Consider the following 12653-nt stretch of genomic DNA (forward strand, 5'->3'; position numbering starts at 1 on the left):
GTACATCTGGAGACAACACACACAACAATCATGTTTCACATGTTATTTATTATCAGAACAGTCAAAACCAGGTAAAAGACTAAAACAAATAAAACTCAACACATTATTTTCTGAAACAGAATGCGACATTATTCCATCAAAATTTACAATCAATGACAAAATCAATTCTGAACCTTTCATTTGCCAAATATGCAACTCGATTTTGTCTTTCAACAGTCTTGAGTCAAACTGTTCACATCACTATTGTTCTAGTTGTCTGTATAATTTGTTTAGTACCCTCCATGTTAACGTATGTTCATGTCTTGTGTGCGCAAAGCCAATGCACATGCTGGAATTTAAACCCGCCTCCCAAATTGTAATAGAGTCTCTAAAATCGCTAGAATTACAATGCTCGTGCAATAAGTTCATAAAATACTCTGAACATCAGAGACATATTTGTGAACACCAGACAACTAAAGAAGTGGTGTATCATAATGTTTCAAAAGCTGTATCGGTGTTAGAGAAATCACTAGAAGATAGTCATGTCTCCCAAACAATACAAACGTTTGCAGAAAAAGTTGTTTACAATCAACTTAAGAAAAGTAAGGAAATGCTGATTGCAACAAATGGTCGGGTGAGTACTTTAAAACAAATTCTGTAATTATCATATTGCATGTTATAAAAAGTAGATTAATATTATTATGACAGAATTGTTAGCATAAAACATATAAATACAATTCTTATCTACAGCCAGCAAAGATTGCTATCATACCAAACACCAAAGTCCCAAGTGATAAGGCCAGTTCTCGAACTGTTTCAAGACGAGCAAATAGCATAAGCAGCATCATAAAATCAGTTGGCAATAGTGAGGCTGGTGATTTCCATCAGAAAGTGTACTCAGCCAAACATATGAGTCAAGCGGTCTTAAAAGCAGCCAACATAGCATCAACTTCGTCTATAGATATAGATAAGGCTCTGGCAATGGTGTCAGACTGCCACCTGGCATGGAACCAGCTACGAAAGCTAAGAAGGTAAACAAACAATTATGTGATTAAATAAAACCATGCATGAATACAAGCATTTTAGACACAGTCAAGTATGTCTAGTAATAAAGTGAGACTACATTATTAATCCTTTTTATGTACTAGATATGTGGAGAAAGGGAAAATACCATCAGAGAAAAGGATGCGGCAGCGGCAAAATGATCTCATTGGGGATTATTTTGAATCCACAATGGAAATGCTATGTTTTAGGTCTGAGACGTCCTCAGACGGGATAGAATTAAGATCAACGCCTACTGTCAGAATGAAGAACATTAAAAAAGTTGTATTTTCATATCTTGATGAACACTCAAGGTACGCTGAAGTTAAATTTAAATATGTGCTTACAAAGTGTAGAACTTACTTTTTAGGACTTTACTTTTGTTCATATGGATTTTGCTATGGAAATAAAAGTTAAAAGAAATTAATTATAAACTGAATTAATATTTACTATTTTTTTATTTTTTTACAGACTGAACAACCTATCTCCCAATAATAACGAGATTTGGATAAAGTTTGGCGGGGATAAGGGAGGTGGAAGTACCAAATTTGAGGTACAGATTTGTAGCCTCGCCAAACCAAATTCAATTAACAACATCATCGTCATACTAATATTTGATGCCCCTGACATGATGTTTAATATTAACCGGACTCTTCCGGAAGTGGCCCACCAAGTTGTTGCTTTGAACGGGGAAAAATGGCGGTAAGAATACAACTAGTATATCAACTTAACAATTATGTGGATGCGTATATAAGTAATAAAATAAAAATATATGTATAATTTCTTTCAGCAATTACACACTGAGAGTTTTCTGTTTTGGGGACTATGAGTATTTAACAAAACTCTATGGATTAAATGGACCAAATGGTAAACTATTAAATTATTTTATCATCATTTAATTTATACAAAATCTTTCTAAGCCAATTTTATTTATACTGTATTACTGCATATTTTAGCATTTTTAAACATTGTGAAAAAATTTGAATACTTTTAGCTCGATACTGCTGTCTCTTTTGTGAAAAACCAAAAGCAGAAATGCAATTAAAGGCACCACCCGCCAAACAGCGCTCATTGGCTTCAATCAGAGCCAACTACAGAATGTTTATGGAAGATGGCGGAATTGAAAGCCGATCTAAGGATGTTTCCATGAGCGTTGTTAATAATCCCTTAGTATCAATTGAGGTAGATCATGTAAGTACATCAGTTTTGTTTTTAATTATCTTTATATTAGAGAAACAAATGTACTTACTTCATTATATGGCACTGTTGGTATTAAAATTTATATCTTTTAGGTGTCTGTTCCTAGCCTGCACTTGTCATTGGGCATATTCAAGAAGCTCTTTGATATGCTAGAGACGGAGGCGCACAGCATAGATTGCCTCATATATTCCCTAAGGAAAAATGGAGAACTTGATGACACTTCTGAATCAAAGTTTGATAAAATAATTCAACATCAGATCCAAACACAAATTGATATCAAAGAAAAGATTGAAGAAAAGAAATTAAAGTTGACTGAGATGGAGGATGCAATGCCATTAATCTATCTTAAAGGAAGTGTTGATGGTAGCATAATTACCAATGTGGGAAAGATAGTCAAATTGAGAGAAGAGATTGAGTCACTGGTAAGTTACTCAAACAATAAATGACATAGATGCGTCTTGCCAGACACATACTGTAAAGACAAAACTTGTATTATATTTTATTTTACAGACAAAATGCATGGAAAATGGGCTTCCATTTGGAACGGGTCCAATTGTCACATCACTGGAACGTGTGCTACAAAAAAATCGCATCCAACGGCAAGCCTATCATGGTAAATCATTTATTGGTAACCATGTTCATAAATGTTGTCAGGTAAATTAACTATTCTTTTAATTGATATTGTTTCAACTGTTAATTATTAAAATTGTAGTTTTTAAAATGTATATTTGTTTTTAATAGGACCATGTTAGGAATGAACTAGTGAATGCTCCACTACATGAAATGAAAATTCAAGAAGCTGAGATTCCTATCGGAAAAATTCAGCTAATTGACAAAAGAGTAAAAGAATTGGTCACCAAGTACGATGCACTCCTTTCAAAATTTTCTAGGGTTCACAACAACTTGAATCATTCAAAACCTGTCACAGATGTTGATATTCAAGAAAATGGTAATGTAATTATGCTTACCTTTCAAGGTATTCCGTAGACATGCCATTGTTTCTTTTCCTACAACACACTGTAACTGTTTCTTTTCTCTTCTACAAAAAAAAATTCAGATGAAGCCATAAAAGACTTTATGGAGGAATATCGAAAAACCAACAAAAGTATATCTCCAAAATTACATATGCTCGAGGAACATGTCATTCCCCAATTAAAGGCTTGGAGATTTGGTCTGGGACTGGTTAGCGAGCAAGGTGGGGAGTCTATTCACGCCGCGCTTAATAAAAGGAAAAGAACAGTTGCTGGGATGCATGACAGACTTGGACAGTTAACATCCATGATGCGGTCACATGCAATTACCACTCAGCCATGCATAATAGAAGAAATAGTTGAACCCAAAAGAAGAAAAATTGGTAACAATTTACACTTTATTGATTACACTATTTGTGCATTTTAGCTCCCTGCTCACCAAAAATTAAATAAACCTGTTTATATTTTTCAGAAAAAGAAGAATAAAGTACACGACAAAGAATACGAAATAAAAGAAAATATAGGCTTACTGATAAATCTGACGGAGTGCCATCTTCTTCTTTATTATGTATTCTCTTATGAACCACACTTGCATCAATAAAGTAGTCGTACTTGTTTGTGTTGGTGGTATTTTTGGAACCTGTAATACAATTTTTGAATTATAAATATTTATCATCAATATTTAAAAAAATGGTGGACTAGCGATTGAAATACATGATGAAATATTATATTATTATTAGGACTATACTGTCAAAATTAAAATCAAAATTTTATTTTTTATTCTACAAATGCAATGCTGTTGCTGCCATAGTTTAGTAATATTCAAGCCATAGGAAGATAGACTATGATATTTTCACATTTTCTACTGTAGAATAACTTAGGCCCTCATGAAAGCTAGTTAGTAAGTATACCTATTCTCCTAGGCCTACCTATGTCTTGATGGTACCATATTAAAAAATTAGGCCTAGCCTAGTCTAGATAGAGCTGTTACTAAGCCTGGCCCTGCTGATTTCCCCTCTTAACGACATATACTTGGGCTAGGCCTACTAAGAGTATATTATTCTAGGCCAATATTTATTTTTCGTGGCTTAAACCTAGTACGTAGTGACAAACCTTTGTTAGGCCTAGGCCTTTAGCAGCACACCCACGTGTGCAAAACAGGCAAATGGGCCCCGACTTTCTGTGCATATAATTATTAAACTGGATTAGACGTCAGCGAGATTTTTTAAATATTGTTTATCAAGTTTTTGAATTTTCACATCGACTAGGCGCCGATGTTTATGTAAATTGCAAACAAAAAATATAACCTCACCATTACCCTGTAATTAAACTGCTATTTTTTACTGTTTTTTGTCGCAAAATAGACGTAAGATTTCAATACTCATATCTCGGGAAGTCTTGAGAAACGGAGTGACCGCTGGCTTCGAATATCAATTACATGCCTTCTTCTTCGAATATAACATGAATATTCATTAAATTTTCAATTATAACACTGTCTATTGGTCAGTTTATTCCCTCTCTTTTACCAGGGTATTAAAAATAGTCTTCCGGGTATTTAAACTAGCGCCCTCTATAACATAAAATAAGAAAAAGCGAGCATCGAAACTATAGAGGGCTCACCACTTTTTGTCTCGCAGGCACCACCCGCCAAACAGCGCTCATTGGCTTCAATCAGAGCCAACTACAGAATGTTTATGGAAGATGGCGGAATTGAAAGCCGATCTAAGGATGTTTCCATGAGCGTTGTTAATAATCCCTTAGTATCAATTGAGGTAGATCATGTAAGTACATCAGTTTTGTTTTTAATTATCTTTATATTAGAGAAACAAATGTACTTACTTCATTATATGGCACGGTTGGTATTAAAATTTATATCTTTTAGGTGTCTGTTCCTAGCCTGCACTTGTCATTGGGCATATTCAAGAAGCTCTTTGATATGCTAGAGACGGAGGCGCACAGCATAGATTGCCTCATATATTCACTAAGGAAAAATGGAGAACTTGATGACACTTCTGAATCAAAGTTTGATAAAATAATTCAACATCAGATCCAAACACAAATTGATATCAAAGAAAAGATTGAAGAAAAGAAATTAAAGTTGACTGAGATGGAGGATGCAATGCCATTAATCTATCTTAAAGGAAGTGTTGATGGTAGCATAATTACCAATGTGGGAAAGATAGTCAAATTGAGAGAAGAGATTGAGTCACTGGTAAGTTACTCAAACAATAAATGACATAGATGCGTCTTGCCAGACACATACTGTAAAGACAAAACTTGTATTATATTTTATTTTACAGACAAAATGCATGGAAAATGGGCTTCCATTTGGAACGGGTCCAATTGTCACATCACTGGAACGTGTGCTACAAAAAAATCGCATCCAACGGCAAGCCTATCATGGTAAATCATTTATTGGTAACCATGTTCATAAATGTTGTCAGGTAAATTAACTATTCTTTTAATTGATATTGTTTCAACTGTTAATTATTAAAATTGTAGTTTTTAAAATGTATATTTGTTTTTAATAGGACCATGTTAGGAATGAACTAGTGAATGCTCCACTACATGAAATGAAAATTCAAGAAGCTGAGATTCCTATCGGAAAAATTCAGCTAATTGACAAAAGAGTAAAAGAATTGGTCACCAAGTACGATGCACTCCTTTCAAAATTTTCTAGGGTTCACAACAACTTGAATCATTCAAAACCTGTCACAGATGTTGATATTCAAGAAAATGGTAATGTAATTATGCTTACCTTACAAGGTATTCCGTAGACATGCCATTGTTTCTTTTCCTACAACACACTGTAACTGTTTCTTTTCTCTTCTACAAAAAAAAATTCAGATGAAGCCATAAAAGACTTTATGGAGGAATATCGAAAAACCAACAAAAGTATATCTCCAAAATTACATATGCTCGAGGAACATGTCATTCCCCAATTAAAGGCTTGGAGATTTGGTCTGGGACTGGTTAGCGAGCAAGGTGGGGAGTCTATTCACGCCGCGCTTAATAAAAGGAAAAGAACAGTTGCTGGGATGCATGACAGACTTGGACAGTTAACATCCATGATGCGGTCACATGCAATTACCACTCAGCCATGCATAATAGAAGAAATAGTTGAACCCAAAAGAAGAAAAATTGGTAACAATTTACACTTTATTGATTACACTATTTGTGCATTTTAGCTCCCTGCTCACCAAAAATTAAATAAACCTGTTTATATTTTTCAGAAAAAGAAGAATAAAGTACACGACAAAGAATACGAAATAAAAGAAAATATAGGCTTACTGATAAATCTGACGGAGTGCCATCTTCTTCTTTATTATGTATTCTCTTATGAACCACACTTGCATCAATAAAGTAGTCGTACTTGTTTGTGTTGGTGGTATTTTTGGAACCTGTAATACAATTTTTGAATTATAAATATTTATCATCAATATTTAAAAAAATGGTGGACTAGCGATTGAAATACATGATGAAATATTATATTATTATTAGGACTATACTGTCAAAATTAAAATCAAAATTTTATTTTTTATTCTACAAATGCAATGCTGTTGCTGCCATAGTTTAGTAATATTCAAGCCATAGGAAGATAGACTATGATATTTTCACATTTTCTACTGTAGAATAACTTAGGCCCTCATGAAAGCTAGTTAGTAAGTATACCTATTCTCCTAGGCCTACCTATGTCTTGATGGTACCATATTAAAAAATTAGGCCTAGCCTAGTCTAGATAGAGCTGTTACTAAGCCTGGCCCTGCTGATTTCCCCTCTTAACGACATATACTTGGGCTAGGCCTACTAAGAGTATATTATTCTAGGCCAATATTTATTTTTCGTGGCTTAAACCTAGTACGTAGTGACAAACCTTTGTTAGGCCTAGGCCTTTAGCAGCACACCCACGTGTGCAAAACAGGCAAATGGGCCCCGACTTTCTGTGTATATAATTATTAAACTGGATTAGACGTCAGCGAGATTTTTTAAATATTGTTTATCAAGTTTTTGAATTTTCACATCGACTAGGCGCCGATGTTTATGTAAATTGCAAAAAAAAAATATAACCTTACCATTACCCTGTAATTAAACTGCTATTTTTTACTGTTTTTTGTCGCAAAATAGACGTAAGATTTCAATACTCATATCTCGGGAAGTCTTGAGAAACGGAGTGACCGCTGGCTTCGAATATCAATTACATGCCTTCTTCTTCGAATATAACATGAATATTCATTAAATTTTCAATTATAACACTGTCTATTGGTCAGTTTATTCCCTCTCTTTTACCAGGGTATTAAAAATAGTCTTCCGGGTATTTAAACTAGCGCCCTCTATAACATAAAATAAGAAAAAGCGAGCATCGAAACTATAGAGGGCTCACCACTTTTTGTCTCGCTGGAAACTGCCGTGAATCCGTTCAAACGGCACCTCGATCAAAGGCATGCTTCCTAGAGGCACTTTCGTAACTCTACCTTTTTGTACAGTTCTCTGACAAATGTCACAGGATCGACAATATCGAGTAATATCTGCAGTTACCCCAGGCCACCAAAATGTTGTCAACACTTTATCTGTCGTCTTTTTTACCCCTTGGTGTCCTCCTAATAAGGTTTCATGGGCTTGGCGCATTACCTGGCGTCGATAGTCAGCTGGCACTACTAGTTGGGTAAACTTATCCCCGTGTTCAATATTAGGAGAGGAAAATTGCCTATATAATAGGTCTTTATGATAAATAAACCTAGCCTCGGCTTGTTTGTTACTCACAGTTGTAGTTTGTTTCTCTGCAAGATCCTTGAATTTTGCAAGGCTGATATCTTGTTGCTGGGCGGTTTTCATAATTCCCGCTGTGATGATTTGCTTGTGTATTTCTGTAGTTTTAAGTGTTCTGAATGGTTTATCCATAGTGTTAGCTTGAGACCGGGTAACAACAGAACATCCTTGAAGATTTCGCTCTGTCCATGTGGGATCTGGATTTCCTGGTGCTCGTACTCCTGCAATATTACCTAATATCAAGTCATAAATAGGGTTATTCATACATAGTGCATACGTCTTTCCTGAAAAAAATGGAGTATTAACATGTATTAATGCAACCGGTAAGTTGCGGACCGTGCCATCAATCAGCACACAGGTTTTCTCCTTACCAGTAAGTTGTTCGGCTGATACAAGATCTTTCTTCACAACCACCCCACTACAGCCACTGTCACGAAGAACAGAGACGCAGCGTGACCCAACACAACCTGTATAAACGGGCATTTTACTAATTGAATTATTTAGAGCCGCTGTCATAATTGGAAGACAGTGCCCACATTGAAGAGTGACCTTATCACCATCATTATTGATACAACATTGATTTAAAGACTCTGACATTTTCGTAACCATACTGGCCCCCACATCGGGAATTTCTTCTTTGGCTTTACATTCGTGTTGGTTTGTACATTTCTGGCAATCAGACTCTGTTTGTGGTGAAGTAGACAACCCAGCGCAACTGTTGGCGTCCTGTCTACAATTTCTGGCAATATGTCCTGTTTTTAAGCATCGGTAACATTTTGGAGGAGAGTTTGGCTTATGCATAGTTGAGGCTCTGCAATTTCTAGCTAGGTGACCTACACGATGACATATAAAACAAGTTGGACTACGGAAACTAGAAGGGCTTTGTGATGAGGATGTACTGGGAACATTATTAGAGGAGAGTTGAGGAGAATTTGGCTCTTTTTGTTTAAACTCTATTGGTTTACCAAATAATCCCCCACGAGCTTCCAAATATTGCTCCGCAATTTCAGCCATCGCTTGTATCGTTTTCGGTTGACGTTCCCTTAGGAACAGAGCTAGGTCCTTCCCACACCCATCGGTAAACTGCTCTCGCAGCAATAAATCTTTTAACCCCTGAAAGGTTTTTTCCCCCTCTGCTAGGTCAATCCACCTATCAAGATAATTGCTTATCCTCGCAGCAACTTGCGGGCCGCTTTCTCCGTATTCGGGCTTAGCTGTTCGTAACTTATGTCGAAATCCATCGGCGGTTAACTGAAACCGTTTTAGAAGAGCCAATTTCAACAGTTTGTAATCGTTAGCTTCAGCTGACGACAACCTGGAATAAACCTCGAGAGCCTTCCCAGTTAGTAGGGCACTTAAGTTAACCGGCCACTCAATTTCTTTCCACTCCTGACTAGTCGCATACCGTTCAAACCTTTTCAGATAGGCATCTAGGTCATCTGTTCGATCATGGAAAGGGGGTAATTTAGGTTTACTGGCCTTAACCCGTGACTCAGGATTGGGTAATACTCTACCACCCGGCCGTGCCCGATTCTTTTCTTGTTCTAATTGGATTTCTAACCTTCGCATTTCTATAAGATAGGCCTGATTCTCAGCTTCTTTCGCCCTTTCGTTTTCTCTCTCTTTTTCTTCACTCGCTCTTTTTCTCTCTGCTTCGTCCCTCTCTAGTACCTCTCTTCTCTCTCTCTCTTCCTTCTCTAGTGCCTCTCTTCTCTCTCTCTCTTCCTTCTCTAGTGCCTCTCTTCTCTCTCTCTCTTCCTTCTCTAGTGCCTCTCTTCTCTCTCTCTCTTCCTTCTCTAGTGCCTCTCTTCTCTCTCTCTCTTCCCTGTCTCTGTTTCGCTCCATTTCTTCTCTCTCCCTGTCCCTGTTTCGCTGTTTTTCTTCTCTCTCCCTGTTTCTCTCTTCTCTCTCTAGTGCTCTCTCTTCTCTCTCTCGTGCTCTCTCTTCTCTCTCTCTGGCAGCTTCCTCTCTCTTTTCCACAAACTCGCTTAATTCCACTCCATCTAACCCCAACGCTTTTCCTGCGTCAACAATTTTAGTGAGATCCATTTCTTAAGAAAAAAAAAATATATATATATATAAGTATCCAATATAAGTATACAGTATGCCAATAATATGGCAAATAGACAATCCAAGAATCACGTACAATTGTTTCATCTACCAATGTTCACGCTAGGTTACAAAGTTTCCCGGACGAGCCCCCATAAATGTCACACAGCCGCAATTACGGCTCTTTCGGACATGTAATTGCTGGTAACCAACGGTGAACAACGGTAAATAGCCACAACTGTACACATATAAATGTAAAAAGTAAAATTTAATAATAATCTTCGACAACCAATTCTTTCTTTTATAATTCAAACCCCCAAAAAAAAACCCACAAAAAAAACCCAACCAATTCTCAAACAATGATACAGTATTCTATTCCCCACACACTTTATGCAATTCCCCAAATTTCCCAATCCTTCCAAACAAAATATCAACAATCTTCTTATTTTTAAATAAATCCCCGAAACCCCCCCTTTCAAATACAATAATATCACAAAATGGATAATTAAACAATAATAAATGTCCACAATATCGTTCCTTCTTGCCTTCTCTCCTACGCTGACACAAAACAAATTAGAAAGATAAAAGTTAAAACGATTCTGCAAATAAACAACTCCCACGCCTCAATTATAATTCTTCCTATTTTCTGACATATAAATAAATCAAATATAAAGTTAAAATGTTTCTTGATGTCGTTCTGTCCTGCAATCCGCTCCCCGACCAATTATTTCTTTCTCCTTTTCCACGTAAAATAATATCAGTATCAATCCAGTTACTCTTCAATATTTCCAAACAATTCTTTCCATGCAACAACTTCTGCTGTTTCCAACAGTTATTTCTTCCGTCAATTTACATACACAATTTCAATTAATCCTCAGTAATCTCAACAATTAACAGTTCTACATTTAAGTACAGCCTTATAGTATTACTTCCAACTCACAATTTATTAACTTCATGTATATCACTTTACTTCCTTTCTGCTTCAGCTCTATATCACCATAATTATCTCCAACTCACAATTTATTAACTTCATGTATATCTCTTTATTTCCTTTCTGCTTCAGCTCTATTTCACCATAATTCAATTACTTCTTCTCCTGCACGTCTTAGTTTCTCATATCAATATTCACTTATCCCTTTCTGGCTTAACATAACATAGCCCTCCTTCTCTGTCTCCTCTCAATTTCCATCTACCTCAAAATTCCCTCAATTTTCCACATATCACCACCTTATCCTTCTCCACCAATCAGCAACTCACACACTAACTTAACTCTTATACCTCTCCTCCAATCAGCAAACACCACACAATCCTTCTCTGCAACACAAAAACTCTGCTCCACTGGCTTCACACAATAGCTTCCTAAAACAAAAGAAAGGTTCAAATAGTGAAAACAAAAGGAAAAGTAAGAATGACTTGCAAAATATATACACAACTTTATGTCACTTGTGACAGTCGTATTTAAAAACGTTTTAGACCATTTTGAGCATTTCGACAAAACTTGTTAACATAAAAACATCAAAGTGTACAGAATAGCTTCAAATCGCATTTGGAGACGTTTTAGACCATTTTATGATTTTCGAAAAAACTTGTTAACATAAAAACACCAAAGTGCTTAGAATAGCTTCAAATCGCATTTGGAGACGTTTTAGACCATTTTGTGATTTTCGAAAAAACTTGGTTACACAAAAACATCAAAGTGCTTAAAATCTCATTATAAACCGTTTTAGACCATTTTGAGCAATTCGATAAAACTTTTCAAACAAAAACATCAAAGAGCACAAAATAGCTTAATATCGTATTTAAAAACGTTTTAGACCATTTTGTGATTTTCGAAAAAACTTGTTAACATAAAAACACCAAAGTGCTTAGAATAGCTTCAAATCTTATTTGGAGACGTTTTAGACTATTTTGTGATTTTCGAAAAAATTTGGTTACACAAAAACATCAAAGTGCTTAAAATCACATTAGAAACCGTTTTAGACCATTTTGAGGATTTTGATAAAACTTTTCTCACAAAAACATCAAAGAGCACAAAATAGCTTAATATCGTATTTAAAAACGTTTTAGACCATTTTGAGCATTTCGACAAAAAATTTTCACACAAAACATCAAAGTATACAGAATAGCTTCAAATCGCATTTGGAGACGTTTTAGACCATTGTGTGATTTTCGAAAAAACTTGTTAACATAAAAACACCAAAGTGCTAAGAATAACTTCAAATCTCATTTAGAGACGTTATAGACCATTTTGTGATTTTCGAAAAAACTTGTCAACATAAAAACACCAAAATGCTTAGAATAGCTTCAAATCGCATTTGGAGACGTTTTAGACCATTTTGTGATTTTCGAAAAAACTTGGTTACACAAAAACATCAAAGTGCTTAAAATCTTATTAGAAACCGTTTTAGACCATTTTGAAAAAAATTTTCACACAAAACATCAAAGTGTGCAGAATAGCTTCAAATCGCATTTGGAGACGTTTTAGACCATTTTGTGATTTTCGAAAAAACTTGGTTACACAAAAACATCAAAGTGCTTAAAATCTTATTAGAAACCGTTTTAGACCATTTTGAAAAAAATTTTCACACAAAACATCAAAGTGTGCAGAATAGCTTCAAATCGCATTTGGAGACGTTTTAGACCATT

At 35.5% G+C, this 12653-nt stretch overlaps 3 protein-coding genes and 1 long non-coding RNA gene across 6 annotated transcripts; 2 read left to right on the plus strand and 2 right to left on the minus strand.

Moving 5' to 3' along the window:
• Window positions 1-28: 28 nt before the first annotated feature.
• On the minus strand, window positions 29-4794 carry LOC144844592 (uncharacterized). 2 transcript variants are annotated; one of them, XR_013612444.1, is made up of 6 exons: window positions 4510-4794; window positions 3722-3831; window positions 3189-3259; window positions 2270-2411; window positions 1384-1418; window positions 29-1002 (listed from the first exon to the last, which is right to left on the minus strand). It is a non-coding gene; the product is annotated as an uncharacterized LOC144844592 (long non-coding RNA). The 2 variants fall into 2 exon arrangements; XR_013612443.1 differs by having other exon boundaries at window positions 4504-4794.
• LOC144844591 (uncharacterized) lies at window positions 1256-3740 on the plus strand. 2 transcript variants are annotated; one of them, XM_078701568.1, is made up of 9 exons: window positions 1256-1334; window positions 1492-1722; window positions 1811-1887; window positions 2015-2211; window positions 2313-2642; window positions 2731-2874; window positions 2962-3169; window positions 3278-3574; window positions 3664-3740. In XM_078701568.1, the coding sequence occupies exons 1-9, from the start codon at window positions 1285-1287 to the stop codon at window positions 3675-3677; spliced, it is 1548 nt and encodes a 515-aa protein (XP_078557694.1). In that variant the 5' UTR covers window positions 1256-1284; the 3' UTR covers window positions 3678-3740. The 2 variants fall into 2 exon arrangements, with proteins under 2 accessions (XP_078557694.1, XP_078557693.1); XM_078701567.1 differs by lacking the exon at window positions 3664-3740 and having other exon boundaries at window positions 3278-3644.
• Window positions 4795-4879: 85 nt separating the features above from the next.
• Window positions 4880-7216, plus strand: LOC144845634 (uncharacterized). Its single transcript, XM_078703069.1, has 6 exons — window positions 4880-4972; window positions 5074-5403; window positions 5492-5635; window positions 5723-5930; window positions 6039-6335; window positions 6425-7216. The coding sequence occupies exons 1-6, from the start codon at window positions 4880-4882 to the stop codon at window positions 6436-6438; spliced, it is 1086 nt and encodes a 361-aa protein (XP_078559195.1). The 3' UTR covers window positions 6439-7216.
• Window positions 7217-7568: 352 nt separating this feature from the next.
• Window positions 7569-9527, minus strand: LOC144845635 (uncharacterized). The gene has a single exon (XM_078703070.1). It carries the CDS (start codon window positions 9525-9527, stop codon window positions 7569-7571), a length of 1959 nt encoding a protein of 652 aa, XP_078559196.1.
• Between the last annotated feature and the right edge of the window lie 3126 nt (window positions 9528-12653).

This window comes from Antedon bifida, chromosome 6 (assembly GCF_963402885.1).
Source record: "Antedon bifida chromosome 6, ecAntBifi1.1, whole genome shotgun sequence".
NCBI lineage: Eukaryota > Metazoa > Echinodermata > Crinoidea > Comatulida > Antedonidae > Antedon > Antedon bifida.

What these genes read in the sequence shown, in the direction of transcription:
- LOC144844591 (XM_078701567.1), top strand. Translation starts at nt 1,285, where the DNA reads ATGAAGAACATTAAAAAAGTTGTATTTTCATATCTTGATGAACACTCA. An exon ending in TGGATTAAATGGACCAAATG is followed by an intron (nt 1,888 to 2,014) that starts GTAAACTATTAA and finishes GAATACTTTTAG; the next exon opens with CTCGATACTGCTGTCTCTTT. An exon ending in TATCAATTGAGGTAGATCAT is followed by an intron (nt 2,212 to 2,312) that starts GTAAGTACATCA and finishes TATATCTTTTAG; the next exon opens with GTGTCTGTTCCTAGCCTGCA.
- LOC144845634 (XM_078703069.1), top strand. Translation starts at nt 4,880, where the DNA reads ATGTTTATGGAAGATGGCGGAATTGAAAGCCGATCTAAGGATGTTTCC. An exon ending in TATCAATTGAGGTAGATCAT is followed by an intron (nt 4,973 to 5,073) that starts GTAAGTACATCA and finishes TATATCTTTTAG; the next exon opens with GTGTCTGTTCCTAGCCTGCA. An exon ending in GAGAAGAGATTGAGTCACTG is followed by an intron (nt 5,404 to 5,491) that starts GTAAGTTACTCA and finishes TTTATTTTACAG; the next exon opens with ACAAAATGCATGGAAAATGG.
- LOC144845635 (XM_078703070.1), bottom strand. Translation starts at nt 9,527, where the DNA reads ATGCGAAGGTTAGAAATCCAATTAGAACAAGAAAAGAATCGGGCACGG.